Source organism: Schistocerca nitens, chromosome 5 (genome assembly GCF_023898315.1).
Source record: "Schistocerca nitens isolate TAMUIC-IGC-003100 chromosome 5, iqSchNite1.1, whole genome shotgun sequence".
NCBI lineage: Eukaryota > Metazoa > Arthropoda > Insecta > Orthoptera > Acrididae > Schistocerca > Schistocerca nitens.
Window position 1 is genome coordinate 854,903,670 of NC_064618.1, and position 21,593 is coordinate 854,925,262.

General features: G+C 38.0%; 1 protein-coding gene across 1 annotated transcript in view; it reads right to left on the bottom strand.

Annotated features, from left to right (window-relative positions):
- LOC126260114 (non-homologous end-joining factor 1) overlaps nucleotides 1–18,471 on the bottom strand; it is a 136,159-nt gene extending 117,688 nt beyond the window's left edge. The window contains exon 1 of the mRNA XM_049957349.1: nucleotides 18,281–18,471. Within this exon, the coding sequence (XP_049813306.1) occupies nucleotides 18,281–18,424 (144 nt within the window). The 5' untranslated portion in view covers nucleotides 18,425–18,471. The remainder of the gene's footprint in view (nucleotides 1–18,280) is intronic.
- Nucleotides 18,472–21,593: the final 3,122 nt, after the last annotated feature.

Here is a 21,593-nt window from a genome sequence, read left to right on the forward strand (position 1 = left end):
GTAGCTCAACTATGTTCTAGAGCTTTCCCAGAACATCCATATCAGATGGAAAGTTGTAATAACGTGTACAGGAGCCATTGAGTTAGAAAGAAAGATGTGACACACAGTCAAAATAAAATTTATTTATAACTGTAAGCCTTATAAAATAATACAAACAGATATGTTTCCAAAATAGTCGAAGTACAGAATCAATTACAGCAGATTTAACCATAGGGTCATTCCATATTGAATTACCAGAGACTTCTCACCCATCATTTGGATGAAACTTGGCTTATTTGTTCTCCCTAGGTAAGTTACCACACCTAATTTTAGTCTTTTAGCTCTACTTCTATTTTACTGTACATGAAAGTTTGTCACTTTTAACATTGCGATGGCACAAAATATTTTTTAACATTTCTGAAAATTAATTGCCATTTTTTATTAATTATCAAAACAATTTGAACTTTGGTGCTTGCATATTCTATAGTGTAACGCCTGCAGAACAAAATGTCATATCTTATGTAAAACCATCAAGACAGGAAAAAATGTATACTTACATTTTAGTATTTAGTTTTGTTAAAAAATATGATTCACCAATACATCGAATATCACATACAGGGAAAGGGACAATACCCAGTTTTTCAAGAATAATTGTCAGAGTATGGTCAATCACTTCAGAAAATAAAACTGACAACGTTTTCATTCCTTTTTGTAGAAACAAGAAAAAAATTCAGTTACTGACTATCCCCATGCCACTAAACTAACTGGTCTTGTGATGGTGGTGGTGGTGGTGATAGGGGGTGGGCGGCTGGCTTATAGCAGGGCAAGTACAAAATAGTTTCTAAGAAAAGGATTTCTTAGCAGAACCAAGCCTGAAAAGAGGAAAGAACTGAAACCTGAAATAATCCATTCTGTAATAAATTGACTTTATTGAGGACCTTTCATCTAAATGGAAAAATCTTGTTCCGAATTCTTACACTGCCGACTTTCAATCAAAATATTAGGAGACACTTGCAGAACCATCGCATATAAACAGTGCTACAGTGTCAATAGACCCCGGTGAAAACTATTTTTTTACTAATGATACCACAAGACACACTTCTGCTGTACATACTATTACAGTTAGTCTAAAAGAATACTGATGATTAAAGATTAATTAAATGTCTTTGCATTGTATCTGATGACATGAAACATGGCGTGTCTGTGGTGCAAAAAGAGCAAGAAACTGTGATAATCCCTCAGGCTATGCAGGGCAATAAAAATTTGCTTAATTTTATAAACCTATGTTTTCATCAAATTTTAACATCAATATTGAGTTCTCATTCTTTGTAACTAGCCAGAGGACACTGGGGAAGGGGGCCGGGCCAAAATACTTAAATATAAAATAGACAAATCACCACAATTACTGTAGAATAGAACCAAAATAAAAATTACTTACCAACAAAAGACTCCAAGAAAATCGCTTAAGTCGGACACACACACACACACACACACACACACACACACACACACACACACACACACACACACACGCGTGTGCGTAAGTTGAACACCAAAGTAACCAGACCTAACAAAAACATATAAACAAAAGAAAAAAAAACTGTAATAGTTTACTGAAAGCAAAGCAAACACTTATAAATCCACTTTACAGCACTGACTACTCAGACACAAATCCATGTTACCACAGTGATAACCAAGACTCAAATGAACCCATATTACATGTTAAACTCAATACATTAACATCCACCTCCAGAGGGCACCATCAAGTACAACAACACAACATCTACAAACACGAAACAACTCAAAAGCACCGCACCATACTGACGTCACAAACACCACCACAGTTACGTCATGGGTCAAAGCAGATGGGTGGAATTGGATGCTTCCAGTGACTATTGATGTAATGGTGAAACATGGTTTTTGAAGATAAAAAAATACAAAAATATAAGTACTAGTATACATTTATTTTCCTGTCTTGATGGTTTTACTTAATGATATAATACTTTTTTCCTGCTATTTTCATGTTTCACATTGTTTGTGTAATACAGAAAATTATTTTCTAAATGTTAGCAAGTGGGGTTTTCTGACATCATGACATTAAAAACAAGAAAACTACCAAATTTTGAAGTGCTATAAAATGGAAACAGAGCGATAAAATGCTAAAATTTGGTATGATTACATACCTTCACAGGGAGAAATAATAACCCTACTTTCATCCAAATCTGAGATGGTAACGACAAATTGCTTTTTGCCGGTTGAACTGACACAAAATGAGCCCATAGTTGAACGATATGAGAATGACTTCTGTGGGTAAAAATTTGGTACCTATATCCAAGGCTGTCAAAAAAATATAGCTCACCATACGCTATACTGATGGAGCTACAATCATTAAAAATATGAAAAATAATCAACAACTGATTTTGTTTGTATCTGGCAATCAAGATACAAAGGGTACAGATAGCACAGGCCTTGGGGCACAATTTTTATTAAGATATGTATTATACACAAATGCATTAATGTAACAGTTCCTCTGGGTAGGAACCATACTTGTTTTTGGTATAGATCCAGATCAATTATTTCTCAGCAATTTTATCATATGCAGAAATTATTCTCTTTTCCGGTGACAATACTGTAGCCAGAAATTCTGGGAAAGAAAGAAAGTTAAGTCAATATTGTGGAAAAAAGTTTGAGCAAAGAGAAGCCAAAATAACATAAATTAATTTATTTTTATTTTATCCATATTTTGCAGCTTCAAATGTGACTGTACTCAATACACTCGAGGTATGAATTAAAAAAACGCCTTCAGTCACAATTGTGACTGAAGGCATTTTTAATTCATACCTCCAGTGTAAATTAATTGTTTTGCAATGGGCATGGCCTATTACCATCATGTAACGTCTTTTGGGTTTTGCCATCAGTGTGTATGTCAGTGCACTGTTGGTAAAATTTGCCACAGAAGCACAGACCAACAGCAAGTGGACAATATAGTATGTAGTACAATGTATTACTATAACACTGTATTTCATTGGCAACCAGTTTCAGATAGCAAGCACCCATTATCAAGTTTCTAACAAATACACGAAATTTAAGGTTACTCACAGAGTTCGAATTCTAAAAGAAATCCATTTATGTCATCAATATTTATAAGTATATTACCAAATCTACTGTGTAAGAAGCTTTATTGTACAATTTGAACTCCTGTCAGTAACCTTAGACTTTGCAGGAAACTTGAATGGATACTTGCCATCCAAAACTGGTTGCCAAAGCAGAGTAATTTTCAAGTGAAGCTGTAAATTACATACCAGTGTACAGTAGTGACATATGTAAGACTATACAATAAACTGACCAAGCAGATTAAATAGTTAACTAAAATCAGTGTAACAGAGAAGAGAATTTTTGAATGAAATCAGGATATGTTTTCAGGATTGCCACAGGTTTCCCCAAATGAAATTCTCTGATTTCCAGACAAGTTTTAGCTTTTTTCACTGAAAAATTTTGCGATCTCAAGGGTAAGTTAACATTAGAAGGACTGGTGATTTCAATCTACCTAGATGGACCAACCTGTCATTTTGATGGGTACAGTTTCATTTGTCGTTTTTAAAAGAGTAAACACATTGTAACACACATCAATTTGTTCCAGACAAGTTACACAGTTTACCAGGATATAGTTTTACTTTTTTCTGTAGGATTACATGGTACAATGAACATATTATACCTAAAAATTAATCAAAACATTATGTAACAAAATGTGGAATGCATAACTTTCCGTAGACAAGAAAACTGTGTTTTAACACAAATATCTGAAAAGTACAATATATTCTATACAGAGAAAACATGTATAACCCTGATTTTACTCATTCAAAACCAGCTGCAGCATAGTGATACCTCACACAGGTGTATTCAGCATTGCCTAAATACAATCTGCAAACATATTTGCCACACTTTATACATAAATGCTTGCTCCTATTCTTTCCTTTACACCCTCCAATTTGACAAGTCTTCCAAATGTTGCAATGTGGTGATACTGTATTAGCAAGAGTATTTTGTACCCTTGTGGCCTTACTTGCTGAAGCCAACTCTTCTGCCAATTTGTATATAAACTGATGTCTGCTTACTTTTTCTCCTGATACTTCCTTATGGAGTACCCAAACACTTATAGCTGCTTAGTCCAAGACATTGCAAAAAACATGCATGGGCCATCTGTGGCATCCATACTTCACAGTGTAAGGCAGAGCCATTTCATCAATTTTGTCAAAGTCATACTTGGTGTTATTGTAGTAGGCCACTGACTCTGGTAGCTTTTAGAATGTCGTTCGTCAATAGTTGCTGTGTCATGCATTGAACTCAAAATAAGCACATTTCTGTTCTTTTTCCCCTGATAGCATGATAGTCATGTCACCTGACTTATGAAGAATAGTTGTGGGCAAAGGCTGATCGAGGTATTTCCCCTATAGATATCTTCATTGTGACTACAACGCTTGTACTCTTACGTTTCAAATTTTCTGCAAGGCATTTCATTGTGAAAAAATTGTCACAGGTTATGTTTCTTCCTGCGGAAACAAAGGGTTGCGTAAGACATGTTACAACATGCTCTGCAAGGGGAACACCTATGGGACGATGCTCATCTTTGCCTAGATAAGGAAACCCATTCGCCAGATACTTAGAGTTCGTATCAACTGCAAGCCAAAACTTTATTCCAAATTTGTCTGACTTACTGCTCATGTATTGCATGAATGAGCATCTAGCCTTGCATGGAAACAATTGCTCATCCACAGTGATATTTTCAAGTGGAATATAACACAGCAAGAAATTGGCAATGAAACGATTCTACACATGGACAGCAGGTGCAAAACGATCTGTCTTTAGTGTATGGGAACAAGTGCTCTTTTCGCCAAATTGCATAAACCACAAAATTTCAGTTAACTTATTTCTGATCATTGTGTCCCGAAAAAATGCTATTCCCCATGTATTTGACCATAACAGCTTCAATGGAAAGTTTTTTGCTCCATATACGCCTTGTAAATACATAAGTGATATTGTGATTCCTATTGCATCGACGCTAATGGTCCAATCATCATCATGTAGCTCTTGGCGTGCTCTATTTTCTGTACACTTATTTATATTTTGAAGCATGGAGTCATCAACTAGCAATCTCCATGCACTAGAATATATATCTTCCCTGGCAAACTTCTTCACACAGCCTGTAGGTCCCAGTGCTACCTTCAAGATGTTCTGCTGTGGACGCCTTCCAGGAAAAGCTTTCATAGATGTAACAGTCCATGTTGTTCCATCATTAGCTGTCTCACTATTCCCAATGGAAGGATTTCCTTCCATCTAAATTTTTCCTTTCACTCTGCCATGAACGTCTCTAGTGCTGTTAACTGGAGGTAAGCGCGCACTGTTGTTTGACGTACCTAAATATACAGTATGTAACAGAAAAATTCAGTTACATTAAAAACAATCAATTTCAAATTATAATATAGCAAAATAGAAAACATTCATAGTGCTTGCTGAAATATCAGTTGCGATGAAATATAAAAGAATAATAATACACTGGCTATACCACCGTACCTGCTGTAGGTAAAGCAACATTGATTTGCAACTTCTCGGCTTGCTCTTGTCCAGTAGTTGCAACATCGCTGTCTGAAGAATCAAAAATGGTTCAAATGGCTCTGAGCACTATGGGACTTAACATCTATGGTCATCAGTCCCCTATAACTTAGAACTACTTAAACCTAACTAACCTAAGGACATCACACAACACCCAGTCATCACGTCTGAAGAATCACTGATTGCATTGATGTGAGGGATATATTCATCATCAATAGCATTTGCAGCATCATCATCTCGCAATTCATCAGCTTCACAAACATCACGGGGATCATCTCCTTCAGATTCACCATCTGACATTGACATCAAATATTTTAAAATTTCTTCATCAGAGAGACGGCATCTTTGAACCACCATTACAAAACAACTGAAATGTGGACTACATAAACTGTGCCACTTGAGCAACAAAGCTTCGTTGCTCATCGACAGTGGGTCTGCAGAAGATAATCAAATTAGGGTGGTAAACAACAATAGCTTTGGACATGTCCGAAAGCTATTGTTCACATTTCAGTACCAGTCAAAATAATGGACTTCAGTCCTTGTAGTAGGAGTTGTTTGGGACACTTTTCAGAATGGTCCTACTGAGTAAATTCTTTGCAGACGCCTACCTAACAAACATTTAAGAAAAGTCGTAGAAAATGGGATCAGTAGAAGATTTCATTTAGGAGAAATAAGCCTACAGAAGTAGAATACCCGACAAAATGATGGATGTGGCCCTTCTAGTGTTAAGACGTAAGTTGACACTCTGCCTTTGTAGCTACGGTACAAGAAACAATAGTGCAAACGAGGAAATATCTAAAAATATAAATAAATAACAAACCATGCAAAGCAGAAGACGTTTCCTGATATGAGCAAAAATCTTAAGTGCTAACATCAACATTTTTTGTAATGAACTGTTTTTAGATGGAGAAAGCATGCCAAATGGTATAGGCCTATGTGTTTCATTAAGACCACTGATGTTATTTTATTTCAATAAAACAAAACACATTTGGTGACAAAAGTACACATTTCCTTGGAGTCACAAAATAGATTTAAAACATTTTCATTAATTTCAGAAATAACCTCAGAAAGAGGTAAGCTTCTTGAAAGAAATGTACAAGGCAGGGAAGAATTGTGTAAACCAACACTGTAGGTGACCGCCAATAAAATGTCGGTTCTGCTATGTTCATTGTAGTCAGTTATTGCCCACTGTGTTATATCTATTATTTTACAGGTATTGTGTGATTTTTCTTTCGAGAAATATATGAGTACATAACGTACAAACCATCAGCGACTGACAATTTTCTTCTTCTTATTGTCCATACTTTTTAACATATAAACGTACTAGAACAAATACAATGTCTGTAAAATATCACATGTACGAGGGCGGTTCAGAAAGTAACCTCCGATTGGTCACAGTGCGGGTTGTGGGGGGAGTAGCGACGCCATCTGTGTGTTCACGCACTCAACAGGTCAGTCGGCATCAAGCCGTGGTCGAGTGAACGTCGTACCTGCACTAGTTTAGTTTTTGTGGCAGTTTGAAATGTGTGCTGCAATAGAAAACCCCGCCAAATGTGAAGTGCGTGCTGTCATAAGGTTTTTTACAGCCAAAGGATATTCTGCAGCAGCTATTCATCGTGAGCTTTGTGCCGTGTACGGACCAAGAGTTATGAGTGAAGGAGTTGTCCGTGAATGGGTACGTTTATTTAAAAGTGGACGAGAAAACGTTCATGATGAAGAGAGAAGTGGTAGACCATCATTGGTGACTGACGAACTCGTTCAGACAGTTGATGCAAAAGTTCGTGAAAATCGACGTTTCTCAATGTCGGAGTTGTCTACTGGTTTTCCACAGATTTCTAAGACTCTCTTGTACGAGATAGTGACAGCAAGATTGGGTTACCGTAAGTTCTGTGCACGATGGGTGCCCAAAATTCTTACCGACCACCACAAAACTCAAAGAATAGCCTCTGCATTAGACTTTCTGTCACGTTATGAGGACGAAGGAGAACCATTGTTAAACAGAATCGTGACCGGTGACGAAACCTGGATTAAGTACGTGAACCCTGAGACAAAAGAACAATCAAAGATGTGGGCACATTCAAATTCGCCTACCAAACCAAGAAAAGCCTCGCAAGATTTTTCTGCCAGAAAACTGATGGCAACGGTGTTTTGGGATGCCAAAGGGGTGTTGTTGGTTGAATTCATGGAACGTGGTATGACCATTAATCAAGACGTGTACAGTGAAATAATAAAAAAGTTATGACGGGCTATACAGAACAAACGCCGTGGTATGCTGACTTCCGGTATCGTTTTTTTGCACGATAACGCCCGTCCTCTCTCTGCTCGCAGAACAACGGCCCTTCTTGAGTCCTTCAAGTGGGACGTTATCAACCATCCACCTTACAGCCCAGACCTGGCGCCAAGTGATTATCACCTCTTCATGCATTTGAAGAAATGGCTCGGGTCACAGCGGTTTGATGACAACGAAGAGCTCAAAGATGCGGTCACAGGCTGGCTCCAGGCACAAGCGGGTGATTTTTATGCAGAAGGAATTTCAAAGCTTGTGAAGAGATACGATAAGTGCCTCAATCGCTATGGAGACTATGTAGAAAAATAGTGCAAAGATGTAGTTGTAAGATGTATATATTAAAATATTTTTATTTAACTTGGTGTATTTTTTTAAATCAACCGGAGGTTACTTTCTGAACGGCCCTCGTACAATGTGCTTGCGGTGAGACAGTCCCAATTCCTGACCTGCTGTGGAGTACTGCAGTCCTGGGTCCATGGATTAACCATTTTTGAAAATCCTCTGCATTACATCACACACAAACAGACCTGGCCTGGGGGCAGATCAGTGAGACCAGATCTGACAGGCAAGGCCTGCACAATAGTGGGAACCGAATGGCTTCAGATCAGGAGGCCCAATCCATTACAGATACCCGCAAGAACGGCCTCCGGTTTTGGCCCGCCACGGAAAGCCACTCGTGTGGCCAGCTACTCACAAGCCACAAACAGCATGTTGATGAAATAAGGCCATGATGATCAGTCCATGCAACAGATAACTTGTTTGGATACTTTGAGAATCAATAATAATGAGATAGATAGTAAATCATTGAAAAATGATTGCTGAGCCACAGACAGTCATGTAGGCAAGACAATCAAACTCAACTAAATTTTTAGCCATACTTTTTGTCAGAAAACGGCAGCGCACACACACATTCACACAATCACGCAGACACAACTCGTGCACACATGACCGCCGTCTACAGCTGTTGTGTCTACAGTCTTTGAGAATCAGATTCAAACAAACAACTCCTCGTGCCTCTTCGCCTCTCGCCGGCAGCTGCTAGGCTAGCGGCAAGAAGTGGTGGCAGCACTGACTGTACGCTGAGGGGAGTGGTAGCAAGGGAACAAGCAGTAGAAACGAGGGAGTAGGGAAGCGGCGCATGTACTCCTCTGCACCCAGCCGACGACGATGCGTGATACCTCAGTAAACAAACCATTTCATCTACTGAGACAAAAATGAGATTTTTCCACTGTTTCTTTTTTCCCAATTTTAAGTTTCCCAGTTATTTCATTGATGTGTTTGAAATTCCCTGATTTCTAGAACCTGTGGCAACCCTGGTTTTATGGGCTGACCGAAGTGTCTGATCCCACCCGTCGGCTTTGACCCGTGACGTAAGGCTGTTGTAGTGTGTGACATCACGACGGCGCAGAATTTAGTTTGTGAGAGCGGCGTGTTTGTAGGTGTCGCTTTGATGTGTTCGGTGGTGCTCTCTGGTGGTTTGTTTATGTGTTAGGTAATATTTTTGGTTTAGTTTGCGTGTGTGACGTGTTTATAGGTGGCGTATTGTTGCAGTCAGTGGTTCTCTCTGGTGGTGTGTTTATGGCTGACGTGTTTATAGGTGGCGTATTGTTGCAGTCAGTGGTTCTCTCTGGTGGTGTGTTTATGGCTAGCGTGTTACGTGGCGTATGGGGTTTACTTGCGTAGTAGCATTGCACGTATGTGATATCAGTAGTGACTGTGCTTTCAGCACAATCTGTTTAAGTGAGTTGATGATTTTGGTTTCGTTATGTCGACGCTATTGTAGTTTTTTCTGTTTGTCGTGTGTGAATTTTTGTAAATTGCTTTTTTTATGTCTTTGGTAGGTATGGATATGACTGACAAGGTCAACAGTTTTTGGTTGTCAGCGATGATGGGGGACAATGCGTAGTCTCTAATAAAATTTCTTCAACTATTCGGATTTTTGGATGAAGTCGTGTAGTGTTCAGTGTGTCATGAAGAAATGAGGCTTACTAAAGTTCCAGCATCTCGAACAAGGGACAGCTATATGTGGAGATGTTGTTAGGATAACAGCTCAAGGGAAGTGTTCCATTCCAATTTTGTTGGTTTGTTGCGTTTATTGAGGTAGTGATGATTGTGGACGTGGTTGTAGTTTTGGGTTTTATGATTTGGCATCGTTAGTTTCTGTTGACCTATGTAGGTCAAGGGAAGTGTTCGATTCCAATGTGTGGGTGCTGTGGGTGTTCCGGTACCAGGAGTTGCTGTTGAGCTATATATGTCAAGGGAAAGGTTATTTGTGGGATCGGGGGCTGATGTTGAGCTATATAGGTCAAGGGAAGTGTCCGATTCCAGAGGATATTGTGTTTAGTGGAATTTGGGGAGTTTTGTGTTGTCGGTTTTTTCCGTCATTTTGCGTGGTGGTTTGGTACAGTGGTGTGTGTCTAAATTTGTTTATATTTAAAAACAGAGATGATGTGACTTACCGAACGAAAGCGCTGGCAGGTCGATAGACACACAAACAAACACAAACACACACACAAAATTCAAGCTTTCGCAACAAGCTGTTGCCTCATCAGGAAAGAGGGAAGGAGAGGGAAAGACGAAAGGATGTGGGTTTTAAGGGTTTATATTTACTTTGTCCACACCCAAAAACCTCCAATTTCCCACACTTGTCCCGTTAGTTTCATTAGGCTTTTTGTGGAATGTGTGTGTGTGTGTTGGATTTTCAATGTTTGTGGTCATGTTTACATAATGACGTCATAGGCGCCATATTGGAGTCTTAGTGTATGGTTGTTTCCGCCATATTTGTGACGTCATGGGCAATGTTCAAGTGTAGGCTTCGTTCAATAGGGCTTATAACAAAATTAAAAACAATGTTATATGGTTACTGACAGAATACCATACAAAACAGCTAGTTAGTTTCGTGTCCCATGAATCGTTTGTACAATAAATTGTAATGATGTGGAACAACTCATTTTACATTCAAATCAATTTGTAAATATGGCTAGATGCTGACCATTTACACGTCTCTCTCTCTCTAACATAACACGTGTGCTAGTAATTGCTACCCACCAACTGTTACTCTTACAACAGAAAATGTTCTATGATATTGAAGGAGCTGTCAAGAAGAAAACTTTTCAGTTTATTTTCAAATTTTACTTTGCTGTCAGCCATTTTACAGCACTGGGCAAGTGATTAAAAATTTTATTTGTAGCACTGTGCACCGCTTTTGTGCTAAAGACAATCTTAATGTGGAGTAATGAATGCCATTCGTTTTCTTCTGGCATTGTAATTATGTAAATTATTGTTACTTTTGAACAGCTGTGTATTACCTACAACAATGAACTGGAAAGGGCAGATAAGTGGAATAACAAACAAATCAAAGATGTAGATAGAACAATAAACACACAACACCTAAATGCACCCCATTCTTAGCTCTGGGACTCTGTTAGGGGGATCAAGGGCATAAAACATGGACAGTTTTTAAACTGCAGAAAAAGGGCTATAAGAATAATAACTGGAAGTAGTAGCTGGGCTCAATTAAACAGCTGGATCATTCCATGTTAAAGAGACTTTGTGACAAAAAAATTAAAATGACCATATTAAAAATATAATCTTAAAAATGCCAAGTTAAAAGTACATTTGTTCATTGCAAAATGATCATGAATATGAAAAAATTAAATTTCTACCTTCACTAAGTGTTTAAAGTGCACTACTCTATGGCACCACAGAGAGGTATGTTTTATGCTATTTCCAGATGAGTATTAGTTGTGTTATCTATGGCTGATTGTTCTATTGTTGCAAAGAATATTGAAGTCAACATTGTTATAGCTCATAATAATTAGTTTTGTTGAGGTAAACTAATTGAATTTCTTTATTTTGTTCATTTTACAATATATATGCAGCTTGTATGCAGTAGGAAAAGGGAGAGAAGGAAACATAGTAGGTGAATATGGATTGGGGGGAAGAAATGAAAGAGGAAGCCGCCTTGTAGAATTTTGCACAGAGCATAACTTAATCATAGCTAACACTTGGTTCAAGAATCATAAAAGAAGGTTGTATACCTGGAAGAATCCTGGAGATACTAATACGTATCAGATAGATTATATAATGGTAAGACAGAGATTTAGGAACCAGGTTTTAAATTGTAAGACATTTCCAGGGGCAGATGTGGATTCTGACCACAATCTATTGGTTATGAACTGCAGATTGAAACTGAAGAAACTGCAAAAAGGTGGGAATTTAAGGAGATGGGACCTGGATAAACTGAAAGAACCAGAGGTTGTAGAGAGTTTCAGGGAGAGCAAAGGGAACAATTGACAGGAATGGGGGAAAGAAATACAGTAGAAGAAGAATGGGTAGCTCTGAGGGATGAAGTAGTGAAGGCAGCAGAGGATCAAGTAGGTAAGACGACGAGGGCTAATAGAAATCCTTGGGTAACAGAAGAAATATTGAATTTAATTGATGAAAGGAGAAAATATAAAAATGCAGTAAATGAAGCAGGCAAAAGGGAATACAAACGTCTCAAAAATGAGATCGACAGAAAGTGCAAAATGGCTAAGCAGGGATGGCTAGAGGACAAATGTAAGGATGTAGAGGCTTGTCTCACTAGGGGTAAGATAGATACTGCCTACAGGAAAATTAAAGAGACCTTTGGAGAGAAGAGAACCACTTGTATGAATATCAAGAACTCAGATGGCAACCCAGTTCTAAGCAAAGAAGGGAAGGCAGAAAGGTGGAAGGAGTCTATAGAGGGTTTATACAAGGGCGATGTGCTTGAGGACAATATTATGGAAATGGAAGAGGATGTAGATGAAGACGAAATGGGAGATAAGATACTGCGTGAAGAGTTTGACAGAGCACTGAAAGACCTGAGTCGAAACAAGGCCCCGGGAGTAGACAACATTCCATTAGAACTACTGATGGCCTTGGGAGAGCCAGTCATGACAAAACTCTACCATCTGGTGAGCAAGATGTATGAGACAGGCGAAATACCCACAGACTTCAAGAAGAATATAATAATTCCAATACCAAAGAAAGCAGGAGTTGACAGATGTGAAAATTACCGAACTATCAGTTTAATAAGTCACAGCTGCAAAATACTAACGCGAATTCTTTACAGACGAATGGAAAAACTGGTAGAAGCGGACCTCGGGGAAGATCAGTTTGGATTCCGTAGAAATGTTGGAACACGTGAGGCAATACTAACCTTACGACTTATCTGAGAAGAAAGATTAAGAAAAGGCAAACCTACGTTTCTAGCATTTGTAGACTTAGAGAAAGCTTTTGACAATGTTAACTGGAATACTCTCTTTCAAATTCTGAAGGTGGCAGGGGTCAAATACAGGGAGCGAAAGGCTATTTACAATTTGTACAGAAACCAGATGGCAGTTATAAGAGTCGAGGGGCATGAAAGGGAAGCAGTGGTTGGGAAAGGAGTGAGACAGGGTTGTAGCCTCTCCCAGATGTTATTCAATCTGTATATTGAGCAAGCAGTAAAGGAAACAAAAGAAAAATTCGGAGTAGGTATTAAAATTCACGGAGAAGAAGTAAAAACTTTGAGGTTCGCCAATGACATTGTAATTCTGTCAGAGACAGCAAAGGACTTGGAAGAGCAGTTGAACGGAATGGACAGTGTCTTGAAAGGAGGATATAAGATGAACATCAACAAAAACAAAACGAGGATAATGGAATGTAGTCAAATTAAATCGGGTGATGCTGAGGGGATTAGATTAGGAAATGAGACACTTAAAGTAGTAAAGGAGTTTTGCTATTTGGGGAGTAAAATAACTGATGATGGTCGAAGTAGAGAGGATATAAAATGTAGACTGGCAATGGCAAGGAAAGCGTTTCTGAAGAAGAGAAATTTGTTAAAATCGAGTATAGATTTAAGTGTCAGGAAGTCGTTTTTGAAAGTATTTGTATGGAGTGTAGCCATGTATGGAAGTGAAACATGGACGATAACCAGTTTGGACAAGAAGAGAATAGAAGCTTTCGAAATGTGGTGCTACAGAAGAATGTTGAGGATAAGGTGGGTAGATCACATAACTAATGAGGAGGTATTGAATAGGATTGGGGAGAAGAGAAGTTTGTGGCACAACTTGACTAGAAGAAGGGATCGGTTGGTAGGACATGTTTTGAGGCATCAAGGGATCACAAATTTAGCATTGGAGGGCAGCGTGGAGGGTAAAAATCGTAGAGGGAGACCAAGAGATCAATACGCTAAGCAGATTCAGAAGGATGTAGGTTGCAGTAGGTACTGGGAGATGAAGAAGCTTGCACAGGATAGAGTAGCATGGAGAGCTGCATCAAACCAGTCTCAGGACTGAAGACCACAACAACAACAACATGCAGCTTGTAACACCCGTAACAAAAAAGATACATAAATTTAATTGTAATCTAGTAAATTTGTTCTGTACAATACCTTTCTGCAAAAGTGAGGTTATGCACGTTTTACAATTACATGGCATTTTGAAATCATTTAACACTCTTAGAGCTGTTACGGGTGTTACTAATTTTTGTTTAGGGTGTTACTTAAACACATGCGTAACACCCATAACTTGAATTGGAAGGTTTAATTGCACCTTCATCTTTAGTAGGCCTAGGCCATACATTTAAATTATAGCCAAAGGGTATTATTATGAATGAAAAAAGTTTTTTAACTATGCTTATTACATATGAAAACAGTTTTAAGCATGAAACCTAAAATTTTTATTCCTCTCCATGCATGTGTTTAAGCACTACACCTACATTATAAAAGTTAATTAGGGCATTAACCAAAATTCTTTAGATTACATATAGTTTATGTTTTCTATTCTAACTTTTCCAAGAACAACACTATTGCTAACCTCAGTAAACTGCTTATTGAGGCAAATTCTAGTCATTCATAAGAGCCTATGTTTAACAATGTCTTTTACTTTTATCTCTCTGCACAGTGTTATGTTTATACATAAATAGGCCTGCATTATCAGGATTTTTGTCTTTGCAAACCATGGCACCAGTACCACCGAGGGAAAGAGTGAAGAAGCACCGAGAAAAGATGAAAGAAAACCAAGAAAACAGAGAAGCTTACTTGAAGAAAGAACGAGAAAGAGACAAATTAAAAAGATTGCAGGTTAAAGAAAAATTGAAAAATAATCAACGTCTTAAGAGATAAGAATCAAAGAAAAATAAGAGAGAGAGTGAGAACATTCAGATAAAAGAAAAAACTAGAACTCACAAGATCAAAAGTTCCAAATGAATCTTCTCCTATTGGGACGTATAAGTGTAAACAGACATTTGGTAAAGCTGTGAAGAAAGTGTTGAAGGTACTTCCAAAAAGCCCCAGTAAAAAAATCTGCTGTTATTAAAAAGATAGTTTCCGGTATAATTGGCTCTGAAACTTTCATATGTGATACAAAACATACCAGAACTCCAGTCTTAAGTGAAGAGGAAAAACTAAAAATTCAAGAGTTCTTCACTAGGGACGACATTAGCCGCCAAGCTCCTGGGCGTAAAGATGTTGTAACTGTATGGAAAAAGGGAGAATGTAAACAGAAATTCCAAAAGCACTGACTGTAGGAGAGGTTTATGAGGAATTCAAAAAACTCCATCCAGATATTTCTGTAGGAAAGTCCATGTTTTATTCACTGCGACCACCTTTTGTTCTCCTATCATCACATACACCACATAATGTATGTGTGTGTAAGTACCACTACAATTTCATAAGCATACTTGAGTCTTTGAGTAAAGCTGTTCCATCTGTTCCAAGCAATCCCAAGGAATTATTGAACAAATTAAGTTGTAATTCACAGAACAAAGACTGTGTTTTTGGGTCATGCCAGGAACGTCAAATTAAATTGAGCAAATTTATCCCAAAAGGCTTTGACTTAACTAAAAAGATTGTCTGGAAGCAATGGGAAAATGACGTGAAACATCGTCCTTGTCTTAGTGAACATTCACGGAGCTGTGATGATGCCTTAGCATCACTGGTTGACAAATTGCCTCAGTTTAAGAAACATTGCTATGTGAAGATAAAGCAGAGTGATTTCTTCCAAGGAAAGAAAAACAACCTTGACGTTGAAGAATGTTCTTCTAATGGACTTCGCAGAGAATTATGCTCTAATTTCACAAGATGAGATACAGAGTGCACACTGGGCGCATTCACAAGTAACTATTTGCACTTTCTGCATTTGGTTTGCAAATCATGAAGTCAGGTCCTATGCAGTCATCAGTAACGATCTTTCACACACAAAATATTATGTGTGGACTTTTCTTAAAACTGTTATAACGGAGATTAAAACATCGTTTCCTAAAGTTAAAAGAGTTTTTGTATTTTCTGACAACTGTGCTGGTCAGTTCAAAAATAAATATACTTTGTCCAATCTATGTTATTTTGAGAGAGACTTTGGATTGACAGTTGAGTGGAATTTTTTTGTCAGTTCACATGGTAAAGGAGCCATGGATGGCATTGGAGGTGCACTGAAGAGGAGCGTGTGGACAGCTGTTAGATCTAGGAAAATTATTATTAGCAACACAACTGACTTTTATGACCACACTCTGAAGAATTTTTCTAAAGTTAAGATACTATGGGTTGATAAGATAACAGTGGAGCATAACATTCCTATTTTGGATGAAAGGTGGAAAAATTTACAAGCGATTCCTCAAATCCAGGGCTGCCATCACTTTTGGCCTTATAACACAACTGATTATATATACTGAGTTATGATGTCCAAAAAAATAAAAATTTATATTTCAAAATAAAATTTGGGGCATTACCTCTTAACGGTTGTTTTACAAGAATAGAAGCTTCATCAAGTTTGCAGAAATTAGAGAATTCCCTAACTCATGACAAGGGCCAGGACTACTTTTGGTAACACCCGTAACACTACTTTTTTTGATTAATAACCAGGAGAACAATAAATCAATTCCAGTATCAACATTTCTAACATGAAATATAATGTAAGCCTTAAAAGTTTTCAATATTAAATTCAATAAATATTTTTCCTTACATAATTTTTCCTGATTTTAAGGTGTGCACATGTAACACCCGTAACTATGGAATTGCCCAGCTATCTAAGAAATTGGGCATCCTTACTGCACAAAATGAGGACATCAACTAATCTGTGATGTATATATCAGGGAAAATATTACCGAAGTCTGCACTAATAGTGGAATAAGAGCCAGCTGGCATTACATTTCCCCAGGAAAAACAAAGAAAAAACTAAAAACATTTTATATCACCAATGATTTTACTCCCATAGACTACCTGTTCTACCCTCATAAAGCATACTAAGAATGCTGATATATATTTTGGCCTACTGATTTGCACTGTGTTACCTTGACAGATCCTATACCATTGTCAGATGATCCATGGATGAATCAAGAAGTAAATAAACAAACTTCATGGGAGAATAAATATAGTGTGACACGGTAGCTAAAATGCAGAGCTCCTTAAATAGTAGTCTACTAGAGGACTTTGGGTGAGGACCACATATCATTCTTACAGTACAACTGGTTTCAGAAATAAACAGACGACATCCCCCTCTACGTACGTACATGGTTACATAATGATGTCGAGCCAGCCCTTTGACAAGAACTGAAAAATGGCAGCAGTGTCCTTCATAAGGCGATGATGTACGATTTAATATGCAAGCAAAACAAAACCTAATCAATGGAAACTTTGAATATGATGCCAGATGTAACAGCAGTCATAGAGTAGAGTTCTTCTTACAGAAGAAACCAAACGAGAATGCACCTGACAAGGGCACACAAACAATAAAACTGGCATGTTTTAATGTAAACATTCGACTGTTTGACTCTCCACATACTAATGATGTGACATAAATGTGAGAAACTGATTGAACCTAACAATGATAATACATATTTGGTTTTTACAAAGTATACGTTTTTAAAATATTTGTCGTGGTGAGAGACATCTCGGAAGTGTTTAGGTTAAATTGGATGGTGACAAGTGGTTTGGCGAAGCCAACGAATGACATCAAAATAACTAAAATTCTTGTTATGGTTGGGATTTTATGCATATTAGACTTCAATGAGTGGTTTACGTCCGCCAATTAAAAGATTTCATGAGTCAGTGCTGGCAGGGGTTATCGGTGTGATCAATAATTCTTGGGTCACAATAACTCTGGGATCGTTTGTGATACTCTCAAAATGTTTTTCTTAATAATAGTCTCCTCTATGGAGGGTTCATTTCGGGGCGCACTGTAGATTTTATATTCTTTTAAGAACGCGCTTTTTTCCATTTAAATTTGACGTCACCTGGAAACCAAGACATAAATCTACGAAAAACAAAGGCAGACCAAACGTGGATATTGTTATTAACGGCCACAAAAGAGCAATGACAACTCCTCAAAGGTCAGCACCAGTTCTGAATAATTTAAATACTCTTAATGCACACCGTACAATGTAAATTAAATCCTCCCTCACCTGGCAACGACGAATAATGTCTTCCGAAGACATTTCTTCTGTCCATATACGAACTAGGTCTGTTGCAACAATTCTATGCTGTTCTCCGAGGCAAACATATTTAATAAGGTATTTTGTTTGGAGTGTATCTTCAACTACAAACATACTTCGCGCTGAAAAGTTAGCAACACATACACAATTGAACAGCAAAGTTATTACTATCAAGAGTTAGTAGGAAAATCTCTGTCTACGATTGCACAAGTGGGAGTGACAAGTCGATAGTCGACAGGACACTGAAACACTCTCTATGCGAATGAGGTTCTTTAGAGAAAAGGAGTGTTCATTTTCCCGCGTTGACGTATGTTTGTATTGTGATCGTGCGGCATAATAAAAGTGATCACTTCCAGTGTAAAATACATGCAAGCGTTTTCCCTTATGTAGTGTAATTACTCCTACACACGCGTCTGTGCACGGCTGGGACTCACAGTACATTGCACGTCATAATATGGTCATATGTACCAAGCTATATGCACGACTGAACCTATTACTGCGTACTCAGAACTGACCCTTGTCGATAAGATATCAACATATTCAATGTGAATCAGAGAAACAGAAATCAGATGGCGCCGGTTAAAGAAGTAGCGTATTTTACTTGATATAAAATATGGGTCATGTCAATTCATCGCTGTAAAGTAACATTTTCAACCTGACCATCTCAGATTTGTTTCAAATTTGGTGCATTCAGTGACCCACATAAGAGAAGGAAAGATACCTATTTGCAGGTGTGTGTTACAACTGTGAAGAAAGTCTGGAAAGTTTGGAATTAGTGCGAAATTTACATGTGTCTGTCACAACATAAATGATTGTAATTCTGTTTCTAATTCAGTAACAGCAATGAAAATGGTACCATTGGGAAGCTAACGAATAGACCTTTACATCGATATCCTATATAGCAAGATTCTGAGAATATTAATACTAAAGGTCATTGGCCTTGACATTTGACCTTGAATATCTCAAAACACCCAATTTTCAATTTGTTTGAAAAAAGTATATTTAATTGCTCCAATATGTTACTATAAATATGTTAAATATCAAGACGGCACACCAAAGGCATCATGCACAAAAAATCACTACACTACCAAATGAAGAAGATAACACACATATATGAAACACAAATTATGATAAAGTACAATCAAGAAGTAATATTGTGCAAAAATATGGTTTGCATTACTATAGCGCTATTATGAATTATTTACATTACATTACAGCTGTAATGAAAAGGCAATTAAAAGTTATTAGATCACTCCTCACAATTCTCCAACTAAATTGTTAATGTGATTATGCCACATTTTCTGATTACACAAGTGTCTGGTTTGGCAGGAAACACAAATGATGGAGCTGCTCCATGTGGATGCAAGAAGTTGACCTTTATCTCATCTGTTTCTTCACATGTTTGTAAGACATATGCAACCCACCAATGATTGCAATGACTGTCAAACATACAGGCGAAAAATCCATGATTATTCGTCAACAGCATTGCACTCACCATAGCAATCACTGACTCTTCTCTACTCACTAAAGCAGCATAATATGTGTTTGTCTTTACTAAACCTTTGTTGACATGTTTTACACAATGAGGCTTATGGGTACCTCGAATAGTACTTGTATCTTTGAAACGTTGTTTCAGCTTGCCCGTATCTTGATCTTGATGGGAAACCGATGTATAATGGAAGACACTTAAACAACTGTCGTGATATGAAAATATGATTTTTGTAAGGTTGCTTGAGGCCGGCAAGTCTTGCTAATCTTTTTACAGTCCCTGCTACACCATCACAAGGTCCTGTTGTAAGGTGTCAGGCAAATCCAACACCTTCCATGAAAACCCTGACATGATAAGCAAATCCAGTAGTATGTCACATAGCTCCGAATAAATCGTGACATTAAATTAACCAAAGTAATACGAGTAACGAGTGAGCAAATGGAATACCACAGACTAACACAAGAATGCCTAAATGCATGTCATACCTTCCCACTGTGAGACAGACGCAGCTCTGAGAGAACAGAAGCCGAGAGCAGAACCGTGTTAAGCTGGAAAGGCCCTACGATAAGGGATGGACACCCACGTCGCCAGTTAACCGCTAGGACCACCCCAGCCGCAAGTTTTAGCGTGAGACTTTTTCGCGTCTCTGTTACGTCAGGACCACCCCCCAGCCCATGTTAAAAGATAGAGCCCTCCAGAAGAACAGTATAGGTCTTACGATAACACTAGAAGGACCACACCAGCTGCAAGTTTTAGCGTGAGGCTTTTTCGCGTCTCTGTTACGTTGCAAACTTTAAAAACATTGCCCCACCACGAAAAGTATAACGTTTCTCATTGGATAGACAGAATTTTTGTAGGCGGAGCTTAACGTTAACATTGAGACCCTGATTGGTCAGATGAAAACACAGCCAGATAGTTTTTTCAAACCAACTTCAGTAAATTGTAGTAAGGAGAAGTTAGGGTAGAGTTGCTTCCGAGACGGCGAGGTGAGCGGAGCTGTGCTGCCCACCGTCAATTAAAGCTCATGGTGTTCACATTTGCCACTTGAAGTAAAAATCTGAAACGCGATGATTTTTCTGTTATATAGTTATTGAGAAGCCACATCAGCCACTGTAATTTACGACAAGTTAGATAAGTAATTAAAGATAATTGAGGGTCACTGTAGACCATTTTGATAGTTTTCTCTTTTGTGAAACTTAATTAAAACCTAGATTATAGATGTGATATGGCATAGGTCATCCTTCGATCCATTGTAGAACTTGGAAACCCATTCAGGGAATATTCGTTCACGTTTTTGTTGAACGCAGTTGGTTTTTACCATCCTGTATTAAAACATTTCCTTTAATCAATAGTGCAATTTATAAACAATGTTTTGTGAGTAGAATAAAATTTCCAATGGTAAACTTAACTGCTTTTTCGACGTTATTTTACCAGCTAACTAAAAATAGGAAAGCCTTGAACCCCTTCCACTAAATTTAGTTAGTATTAAGATTCTTTTACAGGGAGTGCAGTGGAGCTGACACTGAAATCATTAAGTATTTGGTTACATCATCGTTAGTCTCACTGAACTCTTCTGAACTCTACATGTCATGTGTGGTCTGGCGTCTCCTTACCAGCAACAGGTCCCAGGTTCAAACTAGTCAATTCCCTAAAAAACACGCTCAGAGCATCGTTGCGCGAAAGTGGTAGGGAGACACGATATAGAACAAACAGACACCATGCAAAATGTTAGAAAATGGCGACCCTGCCAGGATGGTAAAATACCATGATTGAAGGTCGACCACATGCCTAACT